The 16,719-nt window shown below is 37.5% G+C and overlaps 1 protein-coding gene across 1 annotated transcript in view; it reads left to right on the top strand.

The window, feature by feature from the left end:
• Nucleotides 1-15,050, top strand: part of ASAH1 (N-acylsphingosine amidohydrolase 1) — a 16,986-nt gene extending 1,936 nt beyond the window's left edge. The window contains exons 2-14 of the mRNA XM_085305479.1: nucleotides 3,988-4,034; nucleotides 4,238-4,328; nucleotides 5,621-5,707; nucleotides 6,667-6,745; nucleotides 7,303-7,377; nucleotides 8,149-8,194; nucleotides 9,653-9,797; nucleotides 10,934-10,988; nucleotides 11,062-11,143; nucleotides 11,789-11,920; nucleotides 12,126-12,249; nucleotides 12,854-12,910; nucleotides 14,277-15,050. Coding sequence (XP_085161605.1) covers nucleotides 3,988-4,034; nucleotides 4,238-4,328; nucleotides 5,621-5,707; nucleotides 6,667-6,745; nucleotides 7,303-7,377; nucleotides 8,149-8,194; nucleotides 9,653-9,797; nucleotides 10,934-10,988; nucleotides 11,062-11,143; nucleotides 11,789-11,920; nucleotides 12,126-12,249; nucleotides 12,854-12,910; nucleotides 14,277-14,366 — 1,110 coding nt within the window. The 3' untranslated portion in view covers nucleotides 14,367-15,050. The remainder of the gene's footprint in view (nucleotides 1-3,987; nucleotides 4,035-4,237; nucleotides 4,329-5,620; nucleotides 5,708-6,666; nucleotides 6,746-7,302; nucleotides 7,378-8,148; nucleotides 8,195-9,652; nucleotides 9,798-10,933; nucleotides 10,989-11,061; nucleotides 11,144-11,788; nucleotides 11,921-12,125; nucleotides 12,250-12,853; nucleotides 12,911-14,276) is intronic.
• Nucleotides 15,051-16,719: the final 1,669 nt, after the last annotated feature.

Raw genomic sequence — 16,719 nt, forward strand, 5'->3', positions numbered from 1 at the left:
AAAAAAAAAAAAAAAAAAAAAAAAAAAGGCGTTTAGGGCAGTCTTTCTTCTTTCTTTTCATCTTGTTGGAAAACTTCGCAGTTAGTCTGTAGTGATCACAAAAGGTAAGCAGATTTTTGCCCGTTGCTGGATGAAATTTGTATAAAAAGAACCTTTCAGGTATTCCGGGGTTTTTTAACATTTTCTTGAGTTACTCTTTCCGTGCCATCGTATCTTAGAGTTTCTAAAGAAATTGATAATCTTGGCTTTGTTCAGCTATCTTAATGCTAACTTAACTAGTTTAATTGATGCTGAGAATATCTTCAGGTTGTTTGGGGAATTATTCATTTGTTTCACTTGCTTTGTGCATAAATAGTTGAGAAGTCTAAAATTACTGGTCTGTAAGGAGGGRATGTTTTCTCCGTACTCTGTATTTCTGCATTAACTCTTTAACTGTCCTTTCCCTGCCTCTTTTGTGGCTTAGGTTGCAGAGAACAAGGAAGATAAAAATAGTTTCAAATGGAAGATGAAAATCCCAAGGGAGAGAGGAAGAGAGAAAGAAAGAGAAATGACATAACGTTTAGCACTAGGAATATCACTTAAAATACTCTGAAATAAGTTTTCTAGATTGATTGCCGTTTGCTCTGTGTGCACACAGATGATACTGACACACAAACTGGGCTTTTTATTGATGGAAAAGTCGAGTAGTGTTTAGTATAAACTCTTTGAAAATGAAAACTGACAGTAACCCTTCGAGGAAGCAAGACACCCATGCCAAAGTTATTTCATGACAATCTTAACCTAAAAGTTTTCATGTACAATTGATCACTTAGGTGCATGCCTTCTKACTAACCTTGTACAAGTTCAGCTTGTTGCCCGGTTATTCAATTTTTTTTTTCCTCAGCTAAAAAGAGATTCTCTTCTGAATGTGAAAGGAACTGTTTTGGATCACTTTTTGTGATAGTCTTTATTACAGACTTTATTACAAGAAGCATATTTTGGAATGTTTTGTTATTGAAATGTCTGAATGTATTGTGCCATCACTGCAGTAGATGTACATGTGATATCACTTTTTCTAACTTACTGCAGTTTTTCTAGTATTGCAGATTGTGAAATTTCACAAACAGTTGCATTAAGGCTGTTAAGTATTTTATTGGCTGCACATGAAGCTTCTAGTTCTTGTTGCCTACTTGTCTTGTGATGTCTTTGCCTAACTTCCTTATTTTGAAAGTAAAATAGCCTTCTGAATTTGACTTTTTGTTCCAGCTGTGCCAAGGCTGTAACTGCACTACACTGAAATCTAGGAAACGCATTTATTCTTAGCAAGAAGCAGCATAGTCCTAGACTTCCATCTCATATGTAGGAAAACTGAACTTTGCTTCAAGCTTTCTCTCAGCCACTGGAAATAATACAAAATACAAACCCTAAAATAATGCATGAAAATAAATCTGACCTTAAAATTCCTGGTTYTGGTTGTAACAAATTATGTCAGTATTCAAGAGTTTGCGACATTGTGCAAGACATTGCTTTTGCTAGATTAATCCCTTAAAAGTGGATAATGTGATTTGCTTAAGGACAGCTGGGAGGTTAGTTAGCTTGTTAATCATAGATATGTAGCTGCTAGAGATCTTGTCTGACCAGAGAGTCAGAATGCATTATAAGGATACACCAGTGAAATAATTAATTAGTACAGTCAAGTTAAAATAATGCTGGGAGGAAAGAGGGTTTTCCTACATGATTTATTTTTTTTCTGTCTTCCACATATTTGTGCCTTGGGAGCTTTTRTGTGTACTTACAGAGTAGCAAATGTACGTTCATTTTGTACATTCTGAGATGCATAGTTAGCTGAATAAAGCCCAGAAAAGTTGGATTGGCAAATCAGTCAGGTTCTTTAAAGCTGAAGCTATAGAGTGAAATAGCAAGAAAAGGATGGGGTTGTCCACGTGCAGSCCCAGAACAGCAGCAGCAGCAGCGATAGCGAGGAACTAGCCTGCTGGCTCCCGCCTCCAGGGCTGGTAGCTGCGTTGGTGCAGAACTGCCTAGTCGAGTAGTTCAGGGAGGGAGAGGGTGTACTGCCTTCGCAGAGCTTGCTAATGTGCCTAAATGGTTTCAGACCAGATCAGGTCTGCTCCCAACTGACTTGAAGAACATGTGCAACTAATATGCRTCTGCTTGTATTCGATTGTGCAAAACATGCTATAATGACTGGGGCCTGTATATATGAATATGTATATGCATATGAATGAAGRTGTGTATACATGTTGTATGTAACTGGGGAGGGAAACGCCTTACATTCGCTTTGAGTACATCTGAATATAGTTCTCAAACTTTCATTTGTAATTAGCCATGTTTACAGGAATGAAGCTAACTAGTTTTTAGTTATATTTCTGAAATGTGGCTGTAATCGTACTTAGCACCAGTTTGGCAGCACTTTTCCATACGAAGCAAAAAGTTTTATTGTATAGGTCATGCCCATGGTTAAGCAGTTTACATGAAAGTTCATGTGCTTTCTCTGTCCCAACTATAAAATTAAGCTTAGTACTGAACGTAATTATGAATCGTAGAATCAGTAAGGTTGGAAGGGACCTCTGGAGATCATCTAGTCCAACTCCCCTGCTCAGCAGGGGCACCTACAGTCTGTTAGACAGGGTTGCATCCAGGCGGGCCTTGAAGATCTCCAGAGAAGGAGACTCCACAACCTCTCTGGGCAACCTGCTCCAGTGCTCCGTCACTCTCACAGGGAAGAAATTCCCCCTCACGGTCAGGCGGAACTGCCTGTGCTTCAGTTTCTGCCCATTGCCTCTTGTCCTGTCACATGGGACAACTGGAAAGAGTTTGTCCCCGTCCCCTTGACACTCGCTTCAGGTGCTTATCCACACTGATAAGATCCCCCCCTCAGTCTTCTCTTCCCCAGGCTGAAGAGGCCCAGCTCTCGCAGCCGTTCCTCATAGGGCAGGTACTCCAGCCCTCTGATCATCTTTGTAGCCCTACACTGGACTCTCTCCAGTAGCTCCATGTCTCTCTTGTAGTGGGGAGCCCAGAACTGRACACAGGACTCGAGATGAGGCCTCCCCAGGGCTGAGTAGAGGGACAGGATCACCTCCCTCGACCTGCTGGCAACACTCTTCCCAATGCACCCCAGCAGACCATTGGCTTTCTTGGCCACAAGGGCACGTTGCTGGCTCATGGTCAACTTGTCATCCACCAGCACTCCCAGGTCCTTCTCTGCAGAGCTGCTCTCCAGCAGGCCAGCCCCCAGCTTGTACTGGTGCCTGGGGTTATTYYTCCCTAGGTGCAGGACTCTGMACTTGCCCTTGTTGAACCTCATGAGGTTCCTCTCCACCCAGCTCTCCAGCCTGTCCAGGTCTCTCTGAATGGCAGCACWGYCCTCWGGTGTGTCAGCTACTCCTCCCAGCTTGGTAGCATCAGCAAAYTTGCTGAGGAGGCACTCTGCTCCCTCATCCAGAGCTGAACATGATGGGACCCAGTACTRARCCCTGGGGGACGCCAGTAGCCACAGGCCTCCAACTAGACTCCACGTCACTGGTGACGACCCTGCGAGCTCTGCCTTTCAGCCAGTTCTCAATCCACCTCATGAATGATGTAACGAAATGAGATCATGCATTGAATAGAACAGACTGGTCTGTACCAAGATTAAAAGTTACTGAGGTTTTCTGAAGAAAATATTCTTCAAGTGCTCTTCTTTATTCATGTGTCAGTCTGGTGTTTAACTGAGCCACACTGAATAAAAATAGGCTTTTCTTGTACTACGTTGGATAAGTTAGCTGAAGTTCTGTATGACAGCATAGGGCAGATGGTATTTGTCCACTACCTCTTTTATTTTCCTCTGCTCCCCTTCTCAAGTTTGCTAGACTTTCCCTTTAGTATCAAATTACCATGAACTGAATCCTAAACTGAGTCCTAAAGGTTTAATTTGAAGCTAAGTCTGCTAGAATATTAAGTGCTTTAATAAAGAAGGTAAATAGTAACACTTAACTGTCTCCACAGTATGGAGAAGACTGCAGAACTAAAACATACCCTCCTTCAGGACCAACGTAAGTAATCTGATTAGACTTCTCTAACAATTTACAAAAAATGTTGTGATTTGGAAGTATGAGCTGTTTAAGATTTTTGTTATGATTTGTTCATATTACAGATCTAGAAACTACAGATTACAAAACAAAAGCACTTAATTTTGTCAAAATTATGCATTTTTCAAAGCCTTCTTTAAATTTAAACTGTGGCACTTATCTTTCAGGTTCCAAGGGCATGTTCCCACATATGTCATAAATCTTGATTTACCTCCTAGCAAAAGATGGGAAAAGTTGATACATGACAAAAAGACAGAGGTATGAAATGCAGAGGTTACTTTTAAGCTTAGCATATATAAAACTAGCATTTAGTCTTTTATTATGGAAAAGGTTTAGAAGGAGTATCTGAGATKAAACTTTATTAAGAAAGGGTTAATATTTCTCGTTTCTTTTTCTTTTTTATATGGTTTTAGAATAAGATAATTGCTTGGATAAACATCTTTCTATGCAACACTTAAGCTAGCGGGATCAAGTGCAGGGGCACTGATAGCTGGGACACAGGAATAAAAAATTGTGCACCRTAAAGCAGATTTTCATTTATGAAATGTATTTATTACAAAGTAATACAGAATGATGTGAGAGGAGTACACCAAAATAAGTCTTTAAACTGAAGTGAAACTGAGGCATCATCCTTTCTCCTCTGCCCGGCTGTTAATCTGGAAACAGTGACTGAGGTGACGAAACAGCAGAGGAAGAATGAAGAACTTACTGCCTTTTAAAGAGCGTTGGTTGTGGCACTGGGGTTTTGCTGGGAATGACACTCTCTATGGCCTGATAGACCACAATAAATTTGTTACACAAGAGAAACATTTTTTTTTAACTGCTCAAGTCTTTCAGCTTATTTAAAACAACCATTCTTTTGAAGGTTGCTTAAAATTCATTTTAATAAGGCTTGATTTCCCCAAATAGGCCATTTTTTTAGTATAACGCTGCTGACTTTGATCTTTCAACTCTGAAAGCTAGACTAATTCTACTTACACAATTATATTTATTTTAAAAGTCTAGTTTAAACCAATGGGCTTCAGAAGCATCAGGTTGCACCTAAAATTTTGAAGGGTCTTATCTCTCATGAGCTGAGTTAAATCAGATGGAGTGGCATTTGTTGCAATTCACATTTTGCAAACCAAAAGCTCTTCCTGGTGTACTTTTCTAAGAAGCTTATCTAGTATTTTTGGCTTTGTGAACATTGATGTTTAAGCAAAGAGCTTTTAATTAAATGATATTTTTAAAGATGGAAAAATGCAGAATATTATCCATAGATGCGATCATAGGAGCAGAGGACAAGAATGGCTTTTTCCTATAATTCTCTGTCTCTGATAAAGGGAGATACAAGAGCTGATTTACATGGTCATTTAAATAAAGGTTGAAGAGTGACTATTCCATAGCTGAATTCTTAAATGATTATGGAAATTGGGGGTGCTTTTCTCAGCSTTAATACTATACTTAGCACATCTCATAAATGTTTTTCAACACAACATTGTGTTGAAAAGTATTCTAATAATTCTTAAGATCAAGATTTTATATTCAGTAAAATTCCTTGTTCTTTTTAGTTGAAGACCGTAGTCCAGAATATTAAGGATATAGCAAATACGTTCTTCCCTAGTGGCAAAATTGTTGACATAGTGGATCACAAAATAGTAAGTATTGTCAGCTTAAATATTTTACTACTTTATTCTCTAACTACCAGAACGTTACTGAATTTGGCTAATTAAAAAACTTACATGCAATAATTCTTTCTCTTAGATTCTTGAGGAAAAAAATGTTAGTTTGAAGAGTTAAATTATACTGAAGCCATCAAACCTAAAACACCTGTGCCCTTTCCTCCTTTAATTTTTCTTAAGAATTTCTCAAGTTTGGATTAGTCACATTAAGCCATTTTCAATAGCATAAATGCCTGGTCTCTCTAGCACGCACTTGACTGGGATGCTGTTGCTATGGTGAGCTCCTTTTAATCAGTAGAATCAAATCAGGTTTTGAAAACKGCAATAAATGTCTGAATCCAGAGTCAATGTTGATTACACTTGATTTTGAGGAAGAATTCAATCTGATTAAAATAGGCTTTAGCACAGGATCAGAACAGGGGAAAAAAGAAGAGTGCTAGAGACTGTATATGGTCAGATCTGCTGTCATCTCAGTTTATAGCAGCCTTAGGTCATGCTGGCCACCCATCATTCAGCTTGCTGCAGTATGACTGTGTGCCTGAGAGTGAGTGACATAAAGGTGGCATATACAGGAAGTCAAGACAGTTTGTGAAAGATAAGGATTCTCTTCAACACCAATAGCCTCAAGCTCTGTCTCAGTTGAGCTCTTACATGTTAAGGGTCTTTTTGCTGCTAATATTAACTAGATACTGTACTAATCTTCATTGCTCACATGTCAATATTTTGATTAATAATAGCTTTACTGTCCCTAAATACATACTTTTCTTTCAAGTACTGTAGAAATGTCCTCAACTTCTATAATTGCAGAGGACTTAAATATAGTTTTGTAGTGCTAATGAGGATGCCTCTATTGGAAAGGTATGTTTTAAGTTAAATAAACAAATGAATAAATTGTATTTATTTACACAGACAACATATGAAATTTTTGCTTTCAGGCTCATCTGACTTCCACATTTCCTTATCCTTTCAATGAAGAACTCCAAGGGATTGCAAATGCATCTGGAATTCCTTTGGGTAATGTTTTTCAATGCTTCATTAGCATAATATAAACCATGCTTTCTTTCCCCCATGATCCTTGCCACATCTTCCTTCCCTTCTCTTCCACAAAAGAAATGAAGTTCCAAGCAAGTATTAGACCCTGATTTCTTCCAGATTCTAGACAGAGAAGGTCCACAGGCCTGTTTCTTCCTCTTTCRTTTTCTTCCACTATATGCACTACATACACTGCTTAGTCAAAAGCTCTCACAAGGAAATACAGGTGCTTGTAGCAACTTGTGTATAAATTATTTCTTTAAAGTAAATCTKTAAAGTTTGTATACTTCGCAGACACTTTGAAGCTTCTGGAGAAGGAAATTGTAAGAACTGTCAGTTTTCTGTATAGTAAGGCAGAAGGCCAAGAGATTGATTCTTCTGTTTACCTTTTTGTCATTTCACAGATCAAATGAGATCCAAATAGAAATTTTGAAGAGAAATATAGAATGATGTGTCTTGCAGTAGTCTTTTTTTATAATTATTGTTCTGTATTTACAAAAAAAAATCAATTCCTTGAACTTTGTCTCTTTTTGTTCTAGGGGAAATTGTTATTTTTAACATCTTCTATGAAATTTTTACTGTTTGCACTTCGATAGTGGCAGAAGATAAAACAGGTAATGCATACCAGAATAGTCTTTCTGCTTTTGTCCTGTGTAGGGAAAGGTCCACCTCAATTACAGAATACAACTTTAACTGCAAGAAAGCAGGTCTAGTAAAGGAAACTGAAAGCAATGATAATGAAAAGGTGTACCTTGAGAGGGACTAAGAGATGGCGCRTGTTTTAGGTTTAAAGAAGAAAAAGATATCTACAGAGAAAGGGATATCTTTTTACAATATGGCATTTGCCTTTCTATGAAAAAGAAACACCAGCCAAACATCTGATGTTTTTTCAGTGTTGCGCGTGATTCCGGTGCAGTCCATTTTGCATCTAGTTTCTAACTGTGGCAAATGTGTCATCCTGGAGAAAACTAATCTCCTTTCTTAAAACAGACCCTCCATTCTCGTAACTGCTTTAGCAGCCCTTGTCTGCAACTGTTCCAATGGAGGAAACTTCAGAAGGATTCTCAGAGGGAACCTTACAGAAGGTTCATTTTTAAAAATAGAAACCTAGATTTATTATCAATGTATTAAGTTGATATGAAAAGCATTTTATGCTGAGCTGGACTGCAATTTAAGAGATTGTTTGATTTCAATTATAGCAAAACATTTCATATATTTCATAGAAAAAAACTGCTTTTTTTTTTATCTTTATACAAAAGAAGTCTATACGATGGTATTTTTACTACATTACCCATATATGATTATTTTCCTAAGCTGAAACTTATGTCCCTTTCTTTACAAAACTTTATATATATGTGTAATTATTATTATTTGTTTTAATACAGGGAAGCTGTACCATGCCAGAAACTTGGATTTTGGACTCTTTCTTGGGTAAGTACCTAAGACAGTGTCTGTTAGGTGGGTTACATTTGTTTGTTGATTTTTTTGGGGTGGGGGGATTTTTTTTTTGAGAGAGACAGTTGAACTTCTAATTTATATATATACTTTCTTTGAGACTAAATGATGAATTGGATGTTGTTGAAAACTAACAAGCAGTTCTGCACTGTATACTGCAAAAAGTGTTAGAATAAGCAAAAGGTTTTTCTGCTGATCCCATGTCATACTGCTTTGCATTTTTCAGGAATGACTTTGGAAAACAGTTATGTTAACTGTTAGTGCTTTTCCAGCTACAGTTAAATTTGTCTAGAATTTTTGTAGCAAAGAACAGTCTACGTGACCTTAACTCAAAGGCTCAATATACCTTCTTAAGTGATGAGACAGAAGTACCAATTTTGGTGTACAGTGCTTTTCTCAGATAGTTACTTTATGCTCTACAGAAATCTTCCATCATTAATTACTTCTCCTCTGAAGCCAGTGGTTTGTATTCCCTTGATCTAGCATTGTCATTTATTTAGATATGACACTGTATTTGTCTTTACTTAATCTTCCTTTGAATACTCTGCAATTTTTTGATTAGTACTAGATTCTCTTTTAGTGCTCTCAGTTCATGCCTCATAATTGGGTATTTCAGTTTTCTGCTTTTATTAYCCCAGTGTATTTTGTAACATCGCTTACCCAGATGATTCTTAACGCCCAGTTGGAATATAAATGTTTGACTTCATTAAAATTCTCATTTGCCTAACAAAAACTCAAATATGGACAACTGTGACTCAATCTATCCCTTGATTAGCTGTGTGTTGAACTGCTTCCCTTTTGTCAGAAAGACTGGGGACATGTTCCCTGAAAATTGAAACAATTTTCCAAAGTTGTTCCTAGAATTTTATTTCCAGAGAATTTATTTACCTAATAAAGTGTTCTTCAGCGTCTCTTCAAATACACACTCTGCAGAAAAAGTACCTTACAAACTAGAATTGGGTCTTCCCTTAAGTACAAACAAATACAATGAGATGTGTTTCTGTCCTCTCCCTTTGAAAAATAAGAATTTGATGCGGCTGGGTCAGCCAGTACAGACTACACGCACTCTCAAGAATCAGTAGTTCAGTGACTGAAGCCGCACCTCTAGCTGCCTCCGCTTGCCAGTAGGAGCAGAATAAAGCTGTGTGTTTCCAAAATAAGCCAGATACTCCGTTGGTGCCTTTTAATTCCAAATAGTGTTTGTGCTGTTGGTTTGCACAAAACTTTCTTTTCATAGACTGCATATGCATTAAGACTTCCTAGCTGGCCCTTGCTTATGTTGTTTAGGTAACTACCTGGTCGTGGTGGGTTTTGGGATTCTGAGCGAGTGAGATCAAAGGACAGGCATCACACACAGGAAATAGGTATTTTGTGGTTGGAAATGTTAAAAGCTATGGGTGGGAGTAGTTTCAAACACTGTGCCATCTTCTGCAGGTGGGATGTTAAAAATAATTCCTGGACTGTAACTCGGGAACTGAAGCCTATAGTGGTAAACCTGGACTTCCAGAGAAATAACAAAACAGTATTTAAGTCTACAAATTTTGCAGGATATATTGGCATGGTGTCTGGAGTCAAACCAGTAAGTATGAAAGGTTTTTTGTCAATGAATTAATAATGTTTCAGACTTTCCTTTAAGATATAAACTGTCTTCCTTTAATCTTTTGTCCTGAGCTCTTAATTGTTCCAGTACATAATACAGATATTTGAAGAAAGGTAGAAGAAAAAAGTGCTGCACTGTTTCTTATAAAAGGAAATTGTTCAAACAGCTATTTCATTTAGTTTATGAATTTATTTCATTCTTAAAGAGCACTTCAAAAACATTGCATTCTAAATGAACAAACAGTAGTAGTGAATACAAAACAAATGTTTCCTCAAGTGGTTGGTATTTCTTGCAAGCAAATACAAGGAAATTGCTGTGTTCCCAGGGTAGAAACTGCACACTTGAGTGCTGTTTTAAATATAATGTAGACCTCCTTTTCCAAGATAGAGATAATTGATTTTTAGGCACTTTAAATTTAGATTTTATCTAGACCTTAAAAACTAACGTACAGAACTATAYCAGGTGCCGCAACTTAACGCAGCTTTATCTTCTCTATGTGCTCACTGTTGACACTTTTCATAATAGATTTAATTTCTGGTGTAAACTCCGGTTTTGTTTTCTGCTCCCAATAAATTGACGAGACTCCATCTTGAAAATGATCCAGTATAGCTGCATGCCACAGAGGAGGACATGGGCAAACCCTCTAGTTAGACAAGATTGAGATTAGAGTTTAATGTGCACTACTTGCAACATAAAATTCAAATCGTATATGGCTGTACGCTCATCCAAACAGCATTAACATATCAGAATTTACTTAAATAGAACTTAAGAATTCGTCTTCAAATTGGACTAGTTTTTAGGGGTCTGAGAAACTTRTAATTCAGTGATGTAACAAAGTCCAAAAGAAAAATCACTGTAGGCTTGACTTGCTAGCATAAACCCATAGATTATTAGATTGCTGTGTAAGGGAAGAAACTGTAAACTATCATTTCTATTTACCCAGAGATTAACAAACTGGTTCTTGGTGTAGGCTTTTTCTTGCAGCCCCTTACTCAAAGGCTAGTAATCTAATGAACGCAAAGCAGGATTGGCATGTAAGTTAAAATGTTGCCTTTGTTTATTACTGATTCTAATGCTGGCAATGGATAAGGGTTGATTTGTTTAATACTTTTCAGGACACATTCACGCTAACAATGAATGAGCGTTTCAGCCTTGATGGTGGTTATATTGGTGAGTTATGCTCATTTCTTTACATGACAGAAGCTTWTGAAAAGAAAATATTATAACCAGTGGTATTTTGCAGGAATATTTGAATGGTTTCTTGGTAGAAGAGATGGTGTGTGGATGGGCTTTCTTACCAGAACAGTACTAGAGAATGCTACAAGGTATTGTACTTCCCCTCTCCCCCCCACCCAAATATTTCACTGTTTTGACTTGTTTTGTTCCTGACTGGCATGAATATTGTAGGTAGATGTCTCATATTAAGTATCTAATGATACACGTATTTTTCTCTTGGTCTTAACATTAAATAATTCCTGTCTTTGCTGATCCTTCATGTCAGCAGTGGGGAAGGGGAAACATGACATGTGATTTCCTTTAAAAATCCTCAGTTTTTTTTTTTTTATGACGCTACTAGCATCTGAAGACATAAAAGTATTCTACATCTAACATATCCAACAGTTAGTAGTATAGAGTAGGAAGTAATCAGAAATAAAGCTCTGATAGAGTAAATGAATTAGGTGGAATGTCACATTGCTAGAGTACATCATAATTTTATTCCTGTTTCTCATGTTTTAAAAAAAAAAAAAAGTGTGCAAGGAACACCTCTTGACAACCCTACTTTAAGTACAAACTGAGTGGAGAAGCTTTGCTGAAATGTGTTCTTTCATTATGATACAGCCTTTGTGTACATGTCTGAAGGGGGAAGAAAGGTTTAACTACCCATTTTTTTTCCTGTATCTGAAACTAGTTTTTCAGTATTTGAACCATTTATAGCATTTAATAGTCTAAAACTTGATTGTTATCTGCAGTTACCAGGATGCAAAAGACAAATTGTCAAAAACAAGACTGTTGGCTCCAGCTTACTTTATATTGGGCGGAAAAAATTCCGGAGAAGGCTGTGTGATAACTCGTTCTAGAACAGCTACTCTGGATATCTGGGAGTAAGTATGTTTCACCTGACTAGACTCTTCCAGAAGAGGTCAGGTTCCACTGATGGTTGTGCCCTGTGTCTCTTGTGACTTCTCTTGTGCAAGAATTCAGTTTTTTAATATCACTGAAATATACCTATAATAGGCCTAAAAAAGTTAGTTTCATAGAGTATTTACTTAGGTAAGTGAAACACAAACTCATGTATATCTCTTTCAGCCTTGATATCAAGAAAGGCACATGGTATGTGGTAGAAACAAACTATGACCGCTGGAAGCCTCCRCTAATCTTGGATAATCGTAGAACACCTGCAATGAAGTGCCTGAACCAGACACAGCAAGAGGTAAACATCCTCTGAATACTTGATCTTGCTGTTTTGAAATGCTTAACTCAGGTTACATCATAGAAGTTATCTAACACAGCCAGGGATAATCAGGGCATTTGCAATCTGAGCTGTAATGACAAAAGCAGTTAATGTTTTTGTGACAATTGTCTACGCTTCTGTATAGTAGAGCACCAGCTGGCTTTTTGCACGGATGTTTTCTAGTTCTACGCTTTCCCCTTCCATAGCTTGAGGCTTTTCACTGCTTTACTTTATTCAAATACAGGTTTTCTAGAAGTGTTTTCTTCTGCTGCATATATAGAGTGATAAACCTGAAGACAACTTGAGAAATACCAGTGTTTCCTGAACTGTTTTATTGCTAGTGAAATTCAACAACTAACAGGCAACAGACACTGAAACTCAAGTTTCACATGCTATAGTGAGGTTTAGCCTGCTCGGGTTTTTTTCCAACCCATGTTCTTCTGTCTCAAGATCAGAAGATACCAAGATATTCCTAAAGCTTTATCTTATTACCTAAGTGAGACATCAGAAAAGTTGTGGTTCTCAGCATTTACACACAGAGCTAGGTAATGTCCACTAACATCAGTGCACTATTTTATTTCAGAATATCTCATTACCAACTATCTATGATGTTCTCTCCACAAAGCCTGTCCTCAATAAGGTAATGCTGCTTTTTTTTTCAAATTTGGGAGGGCAGGGACAGACATCTAATGTATATCTAAGGAGATGGTYAAAGTACTACATTCAGGTTTTACGACACTATTCTACCAACTTGCAGGAGGGCTGAACTTGTACTGTAAATGAAGTTTAAGATATTGTACAAAACCTGTGAAGCTAGAATTTAAGCATGAAAAATAAATCTGCTCTGGCTTCTAAAAACTACTGGCAGCCTTTCCCCAAACTTTGACCTGCTMATTTTGAAAGAAAGCTATCGAGCAGAACGTGTTCTCAGCCTGATACCCACTAGAACTGGATCACAATGAAAGCACAGTAGCTCCACTGGAAAGAGTCAGAGGGCAAAAGGAAGAAGGAGCATGGAAATGAGCAGGAAAGGTTAGAGGCATCTGTATGCTTCACAGACTCACAGAATGGTTGCGGTTGGAAGGGACCTCTGGAGATCATCTAGTCCAACCCCTCTGCTCAGCAGGGTCACTAGAGTATATTAGACAGGGTTGCATCCAGGCGGGCCTTGAAGATCTCCAGAGAAGGAAACTCCACAACCTCTCCGGACAACCTGGTCCGGTGCTCTGTCACTCTCACAGGGAAGTTCTTCCTTATATTCAGATGCACTGTGCTTCATTATATGAGAAGGGAAGATGAAGAATACACTGGTTTGAGTTAGGTTTGCCTTTTTTTTTTTTTTTTAAACACGCGCGCACACACACACACACTTATTTACTGTGCTATTTAGTGGTAAATTTTGAGAGATAAGTGGGTTGCTGGGTAAAAACACACATGTAAAAACAAAAACTTCCAAGTAACATCATAAAAGGAAAATGTAAGTGTTAGAATAATGTTTTTTCAAAGGTACTATGGCTTTAAAGCCCTGACCAGCCTGGTCTGACTTCATASCTGACCCTGGTTTGAGGGGGAAGTTGCACTTGAGACATGAGCACCCTTCTAATCTGAATTATCATGTGATCCATGCCTTCAGATTTCATGTGAAACGAGTTAATATACCTCATGATTAGGCACACTAACACTCTTGTTGCAACAGAAGATGTTGCAATCTGACGAACTTGAGGTTTGGAAGTTTAAAAAAAAGACAAGACTCAAAGGGCATGAAGAAAGATTTTCAATCAAAGTTTAGTTAATATTTTCTAATATTTTCAGTGCAGGTAGCATTTTTGGCTGAGGATGTGAGCTCTTTCTCATTGCATGTTGACTTTTTATAAAAATCTAGAAATTAGACTCTGCTAGCTAGATGAGATGGTTTTAGTTGAGTTCTTCAGCTAGAATCTGAGTCAACTTTTCACTTATTCCTATAATGAGGCTTTCTTTTTTTCCTTTTTCCCATGCCCTGTTAGCTGACGGTGTGCACAACGCTGATGGAGGTGTATAATGGTCATACAGAGACTTACCTGCGGGAATGTCCAGATCCCTGTAGCCCTTGGTAGTCCTGGATCCTTCCTATGTTGCTTGTCTGCACAGAAGGCCCTCCAAGAAAAAATTACTTCTGGAAAGAGATTCCTCAGCCTAACTTCTTTCTTCAGAAATGTAATGGATATATGGAAATGTCAATGAGCTTCTAGCAATGGAGGACCTTATCTTGCACTGGACTTTCTTGCTTCCTAATCAGCAGTTCTGCTGACCAGAAATATGTACTAATGTACATCTGTTTCAATTTCAGCTATTTCTGCAAAACAAGTTCAGTGGTTAGCTCTATATCTCTTCAATCTTAAGAGTATTTTTGTTTGTTCAAATTAAGAATGCTTTTAAATTACAGATGAGTTAAAATAGCACCTACTAAGCATGACAAAACTTCTAAATTCTGTTAGATGATTATCTATGACATTGTAGTACTGTTATGCTTTCCTAAATGTTTGGGAGGAATAACTAGTCTTCTAGTTCAATATAAGGATATGTCTAAGCTGTCTTGGTATAAAATAACCTACCAAGAGGTCATACTTAATTACAGAAAGAAGGTCTTGGGGAAAAGTCTAAAGTCAAAATATCTGTTCACTGTTTTGCAGATCTCTTGCTGAAGTTCTTCCTTGCCATATTAACAAATTTTTAAACAGATTTTTCTGTTGTCCCAAAAACAATGAATACTAATACAATAAATATTCTTTAAGAATTTCTTTATTTGACTGGACTATATATATGCACTGACTTCATACCTCAGAGGAAGTCATCATGCATGTTGCATATCACATGGCAGAAAGAGCATTCACTTCCAAATTGACTGATTTTAGCAGTGTCTGACATTCTTATTTCCTCAAGCTATCTGGCAGTTAAAAGCTAGTACCATAATGAGAAGTACTTGACAACTAATACCACCTTTTCTTTTTTTTTCTCTCTCTCCTCTCAAGGGGGGGCAGTGGAAAGCCAAGTCAGATAACAACAGTGGCCAGAATACTAACTAAGAAAGTAAGTCTTTTAGAAATAAAGAATGACTTACACAGAGGGAAATGCAGGCACGTTAGGATCCCAGGAAGCAGTTAGCATGTAAAGCAGTGATTTTTATCTATGATTTTATCTATCTATGTCACTGGCTGCATGTGGGATTTATTTCTAACATCAACTGTGTTTTATAACAAGTTAAAAGAAAACACTGGAGAGAACAAGCTTAGGGACCTGGATAGATGTTAGTTCATTTGCAATACCTTCTGAGCACCTTAGGAAAGAGATGCTAGTTATATCTCAATTGATACTGCAGCCATAAGTTAATAATAAAATCTCACCACTCATGTGATGCAAGTGTTTACTGTCTCTTTGGTGTGCCCAGAGACAGTGTTGCTTAAGGCATTCTAATTAAAACCTGCAAGTTCATGACATCTGACCGACTGGATTTTTCATATCTGGGACATTCAAAACAGCAGAAGTGTAATGCAGCAAGCTCAGAATGGTTTGTATTAAAACAGTTGTCTGGTCAGACTGCCAAGTCTACAAGTTTTCTTTTTCAATAACTTCTTAGTGTTAAGTAGGAAGTCTACAGAGAAGGAAGAAATTGTTGCTTGTAAGTCTGAGATGGATAGCAGATTTTTATCTTGGTATGACTGGCTAAAATTTATTTAATATCAATTAATTTTCTAAAAGGAGTATTAAAAGATGTTAAATGTTTCCTTATTTTCAGTAAGCAGGTTACCAGCTTGCAGCAATCTCAGTTATTTGCCAGATAACTTCAGCAACTGCCACATTAAGAATATGGCTTCTGGTTGAAGAAAAGGAAGCGCTGATGCTGTGGGCCTAATGTGACTGGCTGTAAGCAGCAAATTGAGCAAGCAGGTGTAAAGCACCGACACACTGACCATGTACAGAAATTCACCTCCCACTATTTACACTGACCCTCCCCCCCCCAAAAAAAAAAACTGTGTCTAATCCCTTTATTTTCATATGTCATTTGAAAAAAATTATGTTAGCATATTACACTACTTGTGCTGATTTTTAGACTGGGAGAAACGTGTGTAGTATAAAATGCAGTTCTAGATCAGATGTTTCATATAAAACAAACCAAGTCAAATGTTTACTGTCTATATTGTAAAGGACAAATTATGTACTGCTGAGTTAASACCCTAATCTGGTCAGGGTTTGTTCAGACTTCTTTAGAGCTAGTTGCATAACAAAGGCATAATCAAATTATTCTGTTATTTAAAAATAATTTTACTTGCTTAACTAGTCCTGTCCTACTTTAGAGTAGACTATTTACAGTCTTTAACTAATAAGCTTTCAGTATATCTGTTGTGCAAGACAACCTACATTTATGCACTTGAAAATGCTTTCTAATCGTAACAGCAAAGCTAAATCCAG

Source organism: Rhea americana, unplaced genomic scaffold (genome assembly GCF_003343005.1).
Source record: "Rhea americana isolate MKP2758 unplaced genomic scaffold, rheAme1 scaffold_221, whole genome shotgun sequence".
Lineage (NCBI taxonomy): Eukaryota > Metazoa > Chordata > Aves > Rheiformes > Rheidae > Rhea > Rhea americana.